A 17,202-nucleotide genomic window follows, 5' to 3' on the forward strand; every position below is an offset into this window, starting at 1 on the left:
ACACATTCAAACAATCAAATGTTGCCGTCATTGTGTATTATCTACCAAGTATTGAGGTCTCTGCGTTCACACACTGTAAAAAAATAATAATAATTTGGTTTAAATTAAAAAAGCAAGTTACCTTGTTGCCTTAAAATTTTGAGTTCGTTGTAATCAAACATTTAAGTTAATACAATGAAGAATGGTTTAATAAACAGAAACTCAAAATAGTGTGTTATCTTCACACATTAGTTATCGAAGTTGATTTGACAAAAGATAAAAGTTGTGATAAATCAAATTTTACAGTCTTCTGAAATGTAGATATGGTGTCTCACACAATATCTATTGTATTAATTACTTAGATGTTTCTAAGTAAAGCATATACTTTAAAAGTGTGGTTTTATTCAATGTTATATTGCTTGAGTGAAATAGCAAAGGAAACTTCAACTAAATACATATTACTTAAGCTTTTACTTGCCAAGTTAGAATATTTTCTTTGTTACACTGTAAAACAAATTGCTGCAATTATTTATCACAACTTAAAATTCAATATTGTTTCAACTTTGAAAAGTAAGAGTTCATGCTTGACTTAAAATATTACGTTTAGTTAACTAGTTTAGATGGATATTTAAGTTCTCAGGCAATTTTAAGTTGTTAACTAATGGCAGCCAAATTTTTTAAGTAGATTTTACTTAATTCCATATGTGAAATTTACTTAAAAAATATTTGTGCAAAAACTTGCCAAAAGAAAAATTAAGGAAATTTTACTTGTTTTTTTCAGTGTATGCAATAAAAATGCAATGCACAAAAAATTTCAACACCTACTGAAGGTCTGTTTACCATCACAAATCTGTCTGAGTTGAATGGATCATCTCCACAAACAAAGATTCCCCCTCAGGAAACGCAAGACTAATTGTTTGGACTTGCTTGTGTACAATGATGTCGGATCTCCACCCAGGTGGATGTTAGGAAGGACACGCCTTCATAAAGATGAAGAGTCAATTGGGAAAAGGACACAATAATGCACAGAAAAGATTATGACTTGAAAGAGAGAACCTCTATTCATACTCGGCACAAATAAGACGATCTCAAACCATTCAAAACAGACAGTAATTCTTTAGATTGTATTATTATAGTATAATTAAGGGTTATTAAAAAACACTCTCTATGCCAAGTATGCGGTTGAAGCCAAAGAAAGTACAATAAAAGGTTAAGTCCCTAAAAGAAATGGTTCACCCAAAAATTGTGTTATCAGCTGCCATTCGAACCATTTTTTTTCTTCTGTAGTGCACAAAAGAAACCTGGAGTGTTGCTTTTCCTGCCATGTTCTTAAAATAAAAATAAAAAGCTGTATAAAAATAGTCCTTCAGATGGATAGTAGTCCTAAGTTTGCTGCCAAACGGCCTTTGTTTTTGAGTCACATGACTCATAGTGATGCAACCCGAACAAAACAAAGCAAAATAGATTTCAGCAATACTGAGAAGTGGAAGATTATAAGTTAAATATACTGATATATATATCAATTCTATACTGTTTTGTCTAAATTAAAAAATAAAACACTAAAAACAAATCAATAAATTTTTTTGGTACAAGCTAATTTAGAAATCACTACATATTCATTTTAAGATTTGCTAAAGATAACATTTAACACTTAAATATTCATTTAAAAAAATAAAATTTAAATGAGCGTTAGATGACAGCAAAGGTAATTAAACATTAAAAAACAAGTAAAAATTAGCATGCACTATTAAATATCCAATATCAATCTATACATATGCATTCTGCCATAGTTAAATATCAGTGTGAATTTAGAAGATTTGGTGTATATATATATATATATATATATATATAGCACAAAAGTCATACAAACTACTCTTACAGTGTTTTTATGTTGATTTTAGAAGTATACCATCCACTTTTGTTGCATGCAAAGGCTTCGACATAAGACAAAATGACAAACTGTGTAATTTGAGCGAACTACTCCTTCACTACCATGCATTTTTTTGGACACAATGCTCAGGAACACTTTTACAGTTTAACGCCCTTTGTTTTTGAGTCACATGACTCATAGTGATGCAACCTGAACAAAACAAAGCAAAATAGATTTCAGCAAAAAGTGGAAGATAAGTTAATAATGACTTAAATATACTGAAATATATTTTATATATATATATATTCTATACTGTTTTGTCTAAATGAAAAAAAAAACTAAAAAATAAATTAAATAAAATAAATTAAATGGTACAAGCACATTTAGAAATCACTAAATATTCATTTTAAGATTTGCTAAAGATAACATTTAACACTTATTAAACGTAGTCATTTTAAAGATTCAATTTAAATGATAAAACAATCTAAACAGGGTGGGAAATTAGCACCCGCCACCCGCCGAGGGCGGGTACTTTTTCAAAGTGGCGGGTCACTTTGCCGTGTATACCAGCCACAGTGGCGGGTGGATTATAATAATGCTGCGTTCGCACCAAAAGCGAATACAGTTCGCAAAAATTAGCATCCACCGAGGGACCAGGACAGGACCACCAGACGCGCATAAACGCGTCTTTACATTGACTTAACATTGAATGTATTAAGTAGTAACCAATAAACACATGCTGCGAGTGATTTCATTGTACGGATTGGACAGCCTTTGTCAAAGAATGCGGTTGCTAAGTAACAATAATACACTTTTGTCGAGTAACTCTTTTGATTGGTTTTCAGCGCTGCGTGTCACAGCGCTGAAGAGACCGTTATACTGTATAACTTATACACATAGCTAAGCTGAGAATAAAAATAAAATAAAAAGTGTATATATATAGCTGAGCTAAGCTGGTGCAGAAGAAAGGGAAATTATTTTTAACCATGCGCGCGCGCTCTCTACACTGCTGAAGAAGCGCGGATGATCTGAAAACACAGACAAGCTGGAGTTCAGCGATCTTTATTTGAGATTTTCTACTTAAATTAAAGTGTCATTCAGTCGGTCTGTGTTCTGTCGCGAGCCGCTTGCGCTGTTTGTGCGACTAAATCTGCGATCAAAATGTAGGCTGATATCCAGCAGTGTTTTTAATGTTGATCATATATGAGCAAGAATGCAATGTTTCCCGAATATCCACACGATTTCAAATGTGACATTGATTTTATACAACAGTAAAAAAAAAGGGTAGGCCTAACATTTAAGTGATGTACTGCATTTAAAACAGTATAGTCAGGCTTATTGCTCTATTTTGCAACGAAATCTGTGGCTTTGAACGAATCGTGAGATTCAATGAATGAATGACTCGATGACCGCCACCTACTGGCTATTTTAATATAATATTTTTATTAATATTAAAAACGTTTTTTAACATTGCATATTTATTGAACATTGTTTTATTTAAAGCATTATTTATTTTTAAAAGGTATTATAAAGGTTAAAAATTAAATGAAAAAATTATTAAAGGGGGCGAATATTGTCCCTTAATGGAAAAGGTGTGACTGCAGTCTAAGTGGAAGAGAGGAACTTAGGAAAAGGGATATGTAGAATTGCACAAGTGCTACTGCTAAAGAGTGCAGTGTAAATAATTTCTCATAAGCTTAATTGAATGGCCTAGAGAGAATAATTATGACATTTTCTGTCTAAAGACTACATATAAAATAGCTACCTAAAGTAACTGCAGTTTACTAAAAGTAATGACTAAAAGTTTGCATTCATAAGCATTTTCGTCTGAAGATGAAGACTAAGACTGAATCAAAAATGGTTGCCAAAATGAACACTGGCCTACACACACCAAGCGGACTACAACGCTGTTGCGTATGTATTAAATAGGACTGATCATTTAAATAAAATGTTTTATTTAATTCAAGTAGCCTACATAGTAGCCTACATAATTATTTTCCAGGGTTTAAAATTTATACAGATTTGATATTTTCCCCTCATACTTATGTTGGAATGGGTACGAAGTTGGCATTGAATTTAATTTGAAAAGGTATTAAAAAGGTCTTAAAAGGCCTTGAATTTAAGCTGGAGGATCCTGGGGGTACCCTGAAATAAATAAAAAACGAATTAAAGCAATTTCTTTCTTGCAATTTGAATTCCGGAAAAAGTGGCTGGTAAAAAATATAAGTGGCTGGTAAAATTGGGCATCCACCAGCCACTGTGGCTGGTGGACAAAAAAGTTAATTTCCCACCCTGAATCTAAATATAAAAACAAGGAAAAATGAGCATGCACTATTAAATATCCAATACCAATCTTGCATGCAAAGGCTTCGACATTATAAAACAAAATGACAAACTGTGTAATTTGAGAATTTACAGGGGACACTTTTACAGTTTATTGAAAGCTTTCAATAAATGTTAAGAAAGCCACATATTTCAAAGACGGATAAAAAGCCAGTCTGAGCCATGGTTATATATATATATAAGACAAAAACACAACAAAATGACCAAAACAATTTTTTTTTAAAGAATATATATGTATATATTCTGTTTTAAAATAAAACAATTTCATTTAGATTTTTTTCATTGAGAAATTTCTATCATTGAGATGTTATAGTTTTTATTAATGTTTTGGATTTTATATATAGTAATCAACAATTGAAGAGCATCAAAAAAAGTTGTCCTAACACAAGAACAGGTATTGTTCAAAAAAACTTAGATAAAAAAGGTTTTCATCCACATCAAATGTGTAGCTACTACTGTATATATAAAATCCAAAACATTAATAAAAACTATAAGATCTCAATGATGCTAAAACAACATGAGATGAGTTGCCTAATGAGGCTGTTTTAACATCTGTTTTTCAGAGTTTCAATGCTCCACGCTGCTCTAAGATGAGGGTATGGAAAGAGGTCATCGCCTTCATCCTGTTTGGTGCCTCGTTTTTCCTCCTGCTTATGAGAACCACGTTACCCGTCGGGCCCTCCTACCCAAAGGCCTCAGAGCTGTCTTCAGGCCCTTCCTCACATCCACCAGCCTCAGCGCTTGAATACCCACCATCATCATCCTCACGATCAGCGAGGAAGCCAGCGCCGCGACGAGCGGTCAGAGCCACGGAGGACATGGGCTCCTTTATCTCCGAGTGTAAGAGAAACCTTTTTTGGTTTTCTTTAGCGCCAGCGCTAGTGTGGATTAGGTGCGGTTGACGTAGACATGACGGGAAGGATTTAAAGTCATTCTTCAGTCACTGTTGTGTTTATACTATACACGCCTCTGCAGCCAGTCACACAATACCTCGTATATCATCAGTTAACACACACACACACACACACACGTTAACTAGTAGATATTATAGAGTACTCGAGATTATAAAAAATCCTCAATTGCAATTTTCCATGTCTCGCCGAATTCCATGCATTATTAGACACTTTTCAAAGGCTGTATGATATATTATAAACATTTAAAAATCATAATATGTGACCCTGGACCACAAAACCAGTCACATGGGTAATTTTTCTTAAATTGAGATGTATACGTCATCTGAAAGCTGAATAAATAAGCTTTCCATTGATGTATGGTTTGTTATGATAGGACAATATTTGGTCGAGATACAACTATTGAAAATCTGGAATCTGAGGGAGCAAAAAAATGTAAACATTGAGAAAATCTCCTTTAAAGTTGTGCATTTATGTTCACGATTGTGCTGCATTCACTCACAAAAATACATGTTTTATATATTTACGGTGGGAAATTGACTAAATATCTTCATGGAACATGATCTTTACTTAATATCCTAATGATTTTTGGCATAAAAGAAAAATCGATAATTTTGACCCATGCAATGTATTGTTGGCTATTGCCACAAATATACCCGTGCGTATATTGGTTTTATATTGTGACTGGTTTTGTGGTCCAGGGTCACATATAGCATAGTGCTATTGTGAAATCACAAAGGCTGTGATTCAGTTAAATAAATATATGCACTGTGGGTTTCAGGGTGAAGCGCGACGCTTTAATTATTTCCATGCGTGAGGTTACGAGTTTCTTGTGTCTCACAGCGGCTCTGTTCACAGTAAATTTTGCTCCACATGAACTTAGTCTCTGCATGTGCTGTTTGTTTGGGTTTCTAATAATGTGCATATGGTAATGAATAAAAATCTGTTTTTTTTTTTTTTTCATGTGAAGTGTTGCACTTTTATCATTTAAATGTGAGGAGTGCATCTCAGCGGCCCGGCTAACAAACTCCATCTCTGCATGTGTTTGGGTTGCTTGCTTATGACGTTCATATGGATACACAGCGTGTGACATTTCACCAGATTTGTAATGTTATTCATTTATAAATCTAAGCCAACACAGGAGAATACATCAATATGATTCTAAATATGCAAATTGTTGTTAATTGCAATTTCAAAATTGCTTTGAGTTTGCATGTTTTGATGTCCACATGTTCTTGTTCAATAAAGTACTGTAGCATTTCTATAACAAAGAAGTGGCCAAATATTAAAGATTAAGAGGAAGAAATTTCCTTAAATGTTGTTTAGACATGATCTATTAAATAATTTGCATACATTTCCAGAACAGAAATCTAAACATTGAATAAAGCCAGATTTATTTTGTTGATATAGTTAAATGTTTTTACAGAGTGGATTTTGGATGTCTCTTTTTATCACTCCATAAATCGAAAAATACTGTCAACAGCCAAAAATTAAATAAATTTTCAACATTTTTTATGAATTCTATATATAAACCAAACTCTTTGTAAAAACCTTCAGAATATAGATAGGAATAAAACTGTAAAGCTGCTGAAAGTGGAGATTTCTGGATCAGTGCAGGAGAGAAAACGTCCCTTAAATATATGAAACTCGGAAAATTTGAATATGGTGCAAAAGTTCATTTATTTCAGTAATTCAACTTAAAAGGTGAAACTAATATATTATATAGCCTAGACTCATTACATGCAAATTGAGATATTTCAAGCCTTTATTTGTTATAATTTTGATGATTATGGCTTACAGCTTATGAAAACCTTTTCACAATATTTTAATTTTGAATTTGGGGTTTTCATAAGCTGTAAGCCATAATCATCAAAATTATAACAAATAAAGGCTTGAAATATCTCACTTTACATGCAATGAGTCTATATAATATATTAGTTTCACCAAATAGTCAATAGTCGCAAATAGTTACTTAAAAGTGTATTTTAGAGGTTTTCTTTCCTCTAATCTGAAATAACATGTTATGAAAAGCCAAATAGCCCAACATATCAAAACTGACCAGTGACATGCTGACAAGTTATGCTAATCAAAAGTGTAGAAACTGGCAAATATTTAATCTCATACAGATAATTCAAGGAACATTTCTAGTTGTTGGCCAAAACGCCCTAAATTAAATGAGTTTATTATTGTCAAGAATATTTGTTGTCTGTTGAAACGGATGCATGAACACTGAACAGTGTGCAATTACACACAAAAGCAATTTCCCTAAAACATATCCGGACTGACTTGTAAAGACTGCAAAGAAAAGCTATTCTTATATAGGACAGTGTCTCTCAACTTGCAGCTTTCTCTCTGACACACCTGTCCTGGTGTCTCTAAAGACATCATAATAATGAGTAAAAATCAGGTGTGTTTAATTAGGGACACATACAAAATGTGTAGTGTTAGGACCAGGAACCACTGACATGGAGTATCGAAAGGTCAGTGCAATAATGCTCTAGTCTAGTCTAAACCCATTTTAAAGATGGACGTAATCCTACTTTACAACCTTGATCATTATTAGAGATTTAAAGCTGGTGAATCCGAGACACAATGTGCAGGTCAAGCCCTTTGAGGTCTTAAGTGTAACACAACAATATTATGATTGTTTTAAGAGCCGAAAGACACACAGAGAAATACTGTAGAATCAATCAATCAATCAATTTTTATTTATAAAGCGCTTTACAACAACCAAAGTTGATCAAAGCGCTGGACAGAGACAAAAGTACAGACCAAAAAAAAAAAAAAAGAAAAAAAAAGAAGAAGAATATGTAGAAGAATATTTTAAAAAAACTGATTTTATAAGGACAACATAAGATACTGGTTGTGATTTTAAATGCAATTTTAGCAAATGCATTAAAATATTGTTCAAAAAATTAACATCTTATATTGACATATTCTCTAATAAAGGTGCACTGTAAACCTAATTTCTATTTTGTACTACTAATTCATACATTTAACTTAAAACTTTCATGTAATCTCAATGTGAACACTTTTGTTAGTATAAACTTAGTTAGCTTTTAAAGGTAGGGTAGGTAAGAATTGTCCAAAGAACTTTTTTGCAAATTGGCTTAAACTGTCTTTATATACTAATACATAATTAAAATGTAAGTACTTTGAAAAAGAGAGTATACAAATTGAGTGAATATAGTGTATTTAATCTTCAAAAAACACAGCTCATTAATTCCTACCGGGACGAAACAAGTGATTGGCTTGCGCGACTGTCACTCTCCGTCGCCATGACTACCGCCGCTATTACTGGCTCTGCCCACGTGCGCACCCGTTTTTAGGTGAATGGAATTAATGAGCTGTGTTTATTGAAGATTAAATACACTAGAGTCACTCAGTTTTTTATACTCTCTATTTCAGAGTACTTGCATTTTAATTATGTATTGGTATATAAAGACAGTTTAAACAAATTTGAATAAAAGTTTTTTTTAGACAATTCTGACCTACCCTACCGTTAACAAGCTCATCTGCTAACATACTAATGTATAAAAATGATAATGACTTTAAATGGCAGCTTTAAGCAATTTAGAAATTACTCAAGCTTCTATCGAACTGTAATTTTATTGCAATAGTGATTAGTTGCACAGCCCTATCCTATAAGCAATGAGTTTAAATGAAGTTACCGACTATATACTTGAACAGATGCGTCTCCTGAAAATAAGACTCAAGTATAATCTCACACGTCTCCTTTACAGACCATATTGAACATTTCAAATTCTTAACTATAAAGGCCAAACTTTCTGCCTATTTACATTCATTTTATGACCACAGTGAGGGTAGATGCCATAAAAATGTAATTAGACACAGATGAAAATAAAAAGTACGTACATATAAAGTCCTATATATATTAAGTCCAGGGCTCAACCATAAGGATTTTGTTTCTGGCCAGAAAACCATAAATTAAAAAATTTCCTTGAAAACAATGATGCGAAACATTAGTTTGGTTTGTAGTTTAACACATTATTAATGATGCTTTCAAGTAATTTTTTAACTGCTTCTATGCAAGCCAGCTAGAATGTTTGAGTTTGCAATAAAAATGTATGTAAAATTTAATATATAAATATAAAATTTTCAACAGCAATGCAGAACTGATTCGAAACACACTTTCATGCATTGCAACTTGAATGAATACATGTTTAAAGACAACAGCCTTTTCATTTGTATCAAATTAAATATGCTTTCTGTCCTCAATAAGGTCTATATTCTTACAGTACGTCAACAACGGTTTCATTTGTGTCTACTTTTACCTCTAAGGAACTTTAGTAAAAACATCTAAGACAAAGTTGATATTTAATGCAAAGTTTACTAAGGTATAGCCACAAGATTCACTATAGCGGGAATTAGCACAAACGTCTACAGTGAGAAGTTTTTCTTGCAGGTGAAACAATTTGAAGAGAATCCCTTGATAGTTATTGTTAGCATATTTATAGCTACTGTAGCTAACCCATATAGAGCTGTTGAGTTTGTAGGCAAAACCCAGAAGAGATTTGGCATTTTAATGAGTTCCCTCAAGACTTTCCAGTGTTTTCATTGGAGTAAAATAAATTCTGAGGCTGACAAAAAGAGACTTTCACATTTTGTTCCACAGCAACACACTGTAAATTACACAGCCAAACATGACTCAAACATGATTTTTTTTTTTTTTACTTTTGTTTGTAAGTTGCTACATATCCATTAACTGTTGTAGTTCTTACATCTTAAAAGAAAACATTCTAAATAGAACATTAAAGGGTTCCGTCAGGCACTTCATATATAGCCATGTCACATTATGATCACAAAACCAGACTTGTGTGTCATTTTTTTTTAATTGAGATGTATACATCACACGAAAGCTCAACAAATAGGCTTTCCATTGATGTATGGCTTGTTATGATAGGACAATATTTGGTCGAGATACAATATTAGAAAATCTGGAATCTGAGGGTGCAAAAATATCTAAACATTGAGAAAATCTCCTTTAAAGTTGTGCATTTGTGTTCACGATTGTGCAGCATTCACTCACAAAAATACATATTTTGTAAATTTCCTACCGTAAATATATAAAACATCTTCATGGAACATGATCTTTACTTAATATCCTAATGATTTTTGGCATAAAAGAAAAATCGATAATTTTGACCCATACAATGTATTGTTGGCTATTGCCACACATATACCCGTGCGTCATGTGACTGGTTTTGTGATCCAGGGTCACATAGAAACCTTTTAGGGATTCCTATTATAGCAACATTTCATGAATTTAGTTTTAATTAATTACATTTTATGAATTAAGCAGCTCAATAACACTTTATTATTAGAAATAATTTGAAATAACTTAAACATCACAGTAAGACATTTCTTCTTATATAGAAACTTTCTGGCATAAATGGTTCTTTAAACCATTTATGAGTCAAGAACCATTGAACCATTTTTTTTGCGGCAACTTGTTAGCGAAAAACAGACAAAGAGTGGCTTCAAAATTCACATTTGAAACCTAATAGTGTATAATTTATGTTGTAGAACAAAAATGTGAAAGTAATGAACCTTACTTTACTCATAAATCCAAAACTGCTATTCTAAAAAAACACAATAAACTCCAGAGGGAACTGATGGTAAATTATCCTAGCTCTGGTTTAATGAACACAGACATTCAAAGGTAACTCAATCGCCCCTTGAGAACTGAGGTTTGCTTCCGCCACAGAAACACAAACGCACGTCAAGTATGTTTAATGGCTCATTAGCAAAAACTGGAAAGCATGCATTGATGTAAAGTATAGTTTCTGGCCTAAGAACTCACTTAAGTCTCTTGAATTATGGAAGAGCACACATTAACTTTCTCCTGTTTTTTCCCCTCGTCTAGTCTCGTACCTCTTCCAAAGCTTCACCGAGGGCGAGTTGAAGAAGGTGATTGCGACTCTGGTGGACCGAAAGGAAAGGAGGATCAGAACCGAGACGGGACGGAGAACCAAACGAGCACGGAAAGGCCCAAAACCGTGCTCTCTACATGATCTCGAGCTCACGGTGAGCGAGCTCGGGCTCGGGTACGAGAGCGACGAGACCGTGCGCTTCAGATACTGCAGTGGGAAGTGTATCCGCGAGAGACACAACTATGACTTTGTAATGGAGCACATGCAGTTAAATAACGGCTCCAGTGAGAAAGGTCGGCGTGGACGGGAAAACGGGAAAAAAGACAAGGCGCGCTACACTCCCTGTTGTCGGCCGACGAAATTCGAGAAGAAAATTTCTTTCTTTGACAACAAAAACGAATTCTACACAATCCAGAACGTGTCTGCGAGAGCGTGCGGTTGCGTATGACATTCAGGGAACTGTGGAGACTTCAGGGAGTGTGTCTATACAATCACCATAGGAATACCAGAAAATGTTTCAGAATTAAAACGGTAGCTTTTGGAAAGGGAGACCATGTGACACGCAAAAACTATCCGAGAACGAAAAACAAAAAGATGCCGAGAGCGGTCCGGTACGCCATGAAAGCTACAGAAAAGTGATTCAAAAAACACAAAAAGACAAGGCCCGAATTGTCTAAAGCCAACTGTGGAAAGTTAGTCACGAGAATAAGTTTTGTTTCTGCCTTTTCAGTGGATACTCGCACTTGTGATTAGTGCAGGGCACTGGATTAAACTCGTTGGTTTAATCAATGGGACCGAAAGCTGGCGGGAGACTCATTTTGCCTTCCACTGGAAACTTCTGCAGAAGAACAAGTACAGATATAATAGTATTTATCCGAAGATATATATATATATATATATATAAATGGTAGAGGGCTACAGCGACAACTGTACGCTGCTCGCTTTTGTTACGAATCTGAATACTGAAGTATGAAGTGCAACACAGCTGTGAAAACTACCTCATTTCTTTCTTCTTTTTTCTTTTCTTTTTTTGTTTGTTTTCTTAGAAGAATGTACATGCAATGAATCTTGTTCTACCGCACCCACTTCCTGGGATTACATTAGTCAGAAATATGAATCAGAGGTATACATGTGGAAAAATGCTTCTTTACCAAACGTTTTCAAGGATGGATATCATACCTAAAAAAACATTGTCACTTGAAACGTATATGCACACTATATATCAAGCCCTCAAATTTGACCTTGAAGCCTTGCCAAAGCATGTCTGATCATATCCCACTTTCCCCTCGTCTTTGAGACAATTTATATCCAAATATTTAGATTTTAAATGAGAATAGGCCACACATTTACAAAAACCCAGTAGGAAAAAAGTACAACTTCTAATGTTTTCCCCAAAGGTGTCGTCCCTCGAAGACCTTAAAAGTTCATTTTTCTCATGAACATGTTCATGTTTACATTCTTCTAGACAATGATCAACTCGAGATACATTGTCTTTTGGAAAGTAATTCCAGATTTAGACCTTTTTCAACAGCTAACGTATACATTTTATTATCCTTGAACACATTTATGGACAAGTAATTGTAACCTTTATTTATACAGATGGAACATTTTAACTCTTAAAAAAAAGGTTCTTCATTGATTCTTTGTAGCACTTTTACATTAAAGGGATACTCCACCGTTTTTTCATATTAAACTATGTTATTCCCTTAAAGGGATAGTTCACTTTGAAATAAAATGTTGGTATGTTTTAGCTTACCTCAAGGGCATCCAAGATGTAGATGTCTTTTTTTCCGCAGTAGTTTCAATTTTGATATTTTTAGGTCAAACCGTTCTTGTCTGACAGTCATATCATGCAGGTCCACGGTCACTGTCTCAAAGAGCAAGCACAGAGTCCAAATTAAAACAATTCCCCATCGTAAGTACACATTGATGGCCTAAGACGACATCTAGTGTATACATCTATGCACCAGTCTGCGTACACGTCACACACCAGGATGCGCCCGCGCCCTCAGATCATTTGGACGTGGCTGTTTTACAAGAGGTAAAAACGATATAAATACCGTTCGTTTTATCACACAAACCGCTCGTTTCGTGTCTTAGGCCATCAATGTGTACTTACGATGGGAAATTGTTTAATTTGGACGATGGGGAATTGTTTTAATTTGGACTCTGTGCATGCTCTTTGAGACAGTGACCGTGGACCTGCATGATATGACTGTCAGACAAGAACGGTTTGACCTAAAAATATAAAAATTGAAACTACTGCGGAAAAAAAGACACCTACATCTTGGATGCACTTTAGGTAAGCTAAAACATACCAAAATTTAATTTCAAAGTGAACTATCCCTTTAACTGTGTCGAGTCGAAGTGCTCCCGGTGCTATTCCGCCATACATTATAGTTATCCATTTTAACCCGCTAAGAAAAGCGCCACGTTTAATTTTGTGTCACCATACTTGGTCATGTAACTACTCGTGTAGCTGTATTTAAATAGGGAAAACGTGGAGGTGGTTGGTCGCTTCTAACTTCATCTCTGTTTGGTCCTTAATGAATGAACTGGGCTAAGCTAAGCGCTATCAAAGTGTCGCGGCGCGCCAGAGCGATTAAGTGCACGCACTGAGACGAGAGTGGTATGGATCAACTCGTCTTAGTTAAGGGAATAACATAGTTTAATATGAAAAAAACAGTGGCGTATCCCTTTAAACAAATATCTGTCCTCTTAAAGGGATAGTTCACACAAAACTAAAATTTAAATTAATTACTCACCCTCATGTCGTTCCAAACCCGTAAGACTTTAGTTCATCTTCAGAACACAAATGAAGATATTTTTTATGAAATCGGAGAGATTTCTGTCCCTCCATTGACAGCTACGCAACTACCACTTTGAAGCTTCATAGATTCTTCAAAGTGCATAAAGAGATCGTAAAACTAAGCCGTATGAATTGAGTGGTTTAGTCCAAATATTCTGATAATTTAAGATTTTATTCAGATATAAACATTCATTAACTCACACATCAGTTGTAGTAAACAGAAGCTCAAGCATGTTCACTTGACGTGCGAGAACCAATGAGGTTCATTCTCGTGTTACGCATCACGTTTGAGCTTCTGTTTATGTTTATATATATACAGTTTATATGTTTATTATATATCAATGTTTAAATGTGAATAAATTCAATAGCCTAAATTCAATCTGTTCATCATATAAAGCGATCAAGTCTCTTCAGAAAATTTGGACTAATCCGCTCAATTCATACGGATTAGTTTTGCGATCTCTTTATGAACTTTTTAAAGTGTCAAAGTGGTAGTTGCGTAGCCGTCAATGGAGGGACAGAAAACTCATATTTCATCAAAAATATCTTCATTTGTGTTCTGAAGATGAACGAAAGTCTTACGGGTTTGGAATGACATGAGGGTGAATAATTAATGACAGAATTTAAATTTTTTGGTGAACTGTCCCTTTAAGAACTGGACAGGGTTCTTCAATAGCTAAATGGTTCTTCGGAGATTAAATGAAATTCTTCAGATCAACGTATTGTTTTCTGGCTTATAAAGCACCAGTACGTAATGTTAAATTTCACAAAACCAGTCAAGAACATGTCTGGGTCATTGAAACTCAATCAAATGAAAGACATAAAAATATATATAAATATATATTTTTTACATGAAGTGACGTCTTTTTAAAGCAAATAAATAGTTTTTGAGTGCAATGAATAATAGAGTGCAATGAAAATTGTTTTTTTCATTGCACTCATTCGCATTACATAGGGCAAAAAAAACTAAACAGAATTATTATTTAAACTATTTATGCATTGTGCATGATTTGTACCACCTTTAATTTATGCAGATTTAAATAAAAAAATATATTATATTGCAGTAACTATATTGCAGTAACAAGACTTATGAAAATCAGTCAGTAATAATCAGTACTTTTACGGTAATGAGAATTTGCTGGCGAAATGTGCATAATTGTTCTGCAAAAAAATAAATAAAACCTAAATATAAGAATCATTTTCTTTTTAAAAATTCATATTTACCTTTGATTTTTGGGTGAAATGTGACCTGGACAAATTTTTCATGAGATTCACCCATAAATGTTTTTTCTAAAGAGCTACCCAAGTTATTTTATGACAAAACCCTTTGAACCTTTATTTTTTTTTAAGAGTATACATGTTTCACCCTTTCATTAGAAACACGTTCTCTATGTTATTCTAGGTACTGGACTAATCACGGAGCATGAAATCTGTCATAAACACAGTGAACTGATAATTGCATGTGTGAAGATGAACTGCTGAAAAGACTGATGGTGGAGTTGACAGTCCTAAGCTGTTCAGACATACAGGATTAAGCGTTAAGTTTAGCCTTGTCCTTTCAAGAAACATATTGTAAAAGTGCAGCCAGTCTTCGTAAAGCTACATACCAATTAAATCCCTGTATATATTACACCGTATTCCAAGCTTCTTCAACCTGAAAGCTATGAACCTTACAAATCTGGTTTATATACAAAGCGCGCTGAACAATCTGATATTGTTGAATTTGGTCTGAGTCAAATGAGGCACAATTCCCAAAACGTTTCTTGGTATTTTTTTCTTCTTCAGACGACTTCTTTATCCGTGTTGTTCTTTCTCACCGAAAAAGACTGGTCTAATTGAATAACTCTGAAGTAATTAAGGACAAAACTACAAATGAGATTGGAGTCACGCCGGGATCCGTCAAGCCCTAAACACGTCTTTCCTTTAAAGCTAATGGAATTACTGTAAAAACAAGGTAACAGCTAATGGAGCATGCAGTCATTTTACATTGATCAATTCAGGTGGAATTTTTTATATTTTTTGTCATTAATGTATTTGAATTGCAAATTAAAACAAATCTTCTGAATAATAATGCATTTCTAGAATCTTGACACACACGGTCAAAACATTGCGGAATGAATTAATACATTTTAAACAATAAATACATCCTACCCTGTGGAAATATCAACGGTAAACAAGAAAATGTGTCATTAATTAGTTTTTTTGGAAATTTATGGCACCTTGCCAATGGAATTAAACTGATTAAACTGTGTCTAAGCTTGCTAATTGGATACAGAACGTGATCGCTTGCTTCGACCAGGCAGTATCAGTGTTGTCTATGCAAATAAAATTCTTATTTCGAAAATATGCACACACACACACACAAAAAAAAAATTTAACTATGTAATGTCACCCAGCATGTACGGAAATAGATCCAAAGTTTTTGTCCTCCTCTGAAAAAAAAAAAAGATAATGCAAATAGGACAAGGGGTTCAGTGACTCTACTTCTGTCCATTTATATTGGAGTTGAGTACTTCAGTGTTTGTATTTGTGTGTAAAAATGAGTTGAAAGTACTGCGGCAGTATTACAGGAATGTGTGTGTATGTGTGTGTGTGTGTCCCATGTCAACTAATCATGATCAGCATTTGGGAGTGTTGGATTTTTCACACCAACAGCAGAAATGTCGATGCAGTGCATCTGTATTGTGGATAAACCGTATTTATTGCAAAATGCTTTACATTTATATTTAGATATTTCAGGAGGGAGACAGAAACTTATTTATTATTGTACACTTGTGCCAAATGGAATTTCTAAAGTCGGCTGAATAAACATACCCAGCTTACAACAACAAAGTTGCTTATTTGTCTTGAATTTCTAAATTCACTTTCCTGTTTATGCTCATACAACATGTGTAGACAGAATATTTACAATGCCGCAACTTCAGGGCACAAACAGAAGAATTCAATTCTGGTGGGAGAGAGATCTTGTTTACGAAGCTTTGATGTTTAAGCTATTGGGGTGATGTAAGGACGATAAAAACAAAACAAAAAACGATAAAAATTAAACCAATAACAGAAATAAGTAGATGACTCATTAACGTCAAAGCGAAAACAGATTCTGCAAAGTGCCCGAAAATAAACAGAACGTAAAATCCAATATAACTCATTTAATAAGCATTCACCACCTTTAATATATAAAACGCCTATATCATCACTGGTGTAGCCAATTGGGTTTTGAGGTCACATAAATAGTTAAACCGAGTAGTCACTCTTGTGTAGTCTAGTCTAATAACACTTCAATCTGAAAGTTCAAGCTTTCTGGTGAGTCAGTCCAGAACTTACACCATTAAAGCAACACTAAAGAACTTTTCCTCTGCGGTCGCCCTACAGGTTGGAAGTGGAATTGACCTATGGCTA

At 34.1% G+C, this 17,202-nt stretch overlaps 1 protein-coding gene and 1 long non-coding RNA gene across 3 annotated transcripts in view; one reads left to right on the plus strand and one right to left on the minus strand.

Annotated features, from left to right (window-relative positions):
• Nucleotides 1-12,709, plus strand: part of LOC306998643 (uncharacterized protein) — a 38,268-nt gene extending 25,559 nt beyond the window's left edge. The window contains exons 3-4 of one of the 2 annotated variants that reach the window (XM_079612867.1): nt 4,756-5,032; nt 10,991-12,709. In XM_079612867.1, the coding sequence (XP_079468993.1) occupies nt 4,783-5,032; nt 10,991-11,445 (705 nt within the window). In that variant the 5' untranslated portion in view covers nt 4,756-4,782 and the 3' untranslated portion in view covers nt 11,446-12,709. The remainder of the gene's footprint in view (nt 1-4,755; nt 5,033-10,990) is intronic. The other variant, XM_079612868.1, reaches the window with a different exon arrangement.
• Nucleotides 1-17,202, minus strand: part of LOC306998645 — a 72,837-nt gene that overhangs the window by 52,200 nt on the left and 3,435 nt on the right. The window lies entirely within an intron of this gene.

Source organism: Phoxinus phoxinus (assembly GCF_949152265.1).
Source record: "Phoxinus phoxinus genome assembly, chromosome: 5".
Lineage (NCBI taxonomy): Eukaryota > Metazoa > Chordata > Actinopteri > Cypriniformes > Leuciscidae > Phoxinus > Phoxinus phoxinus.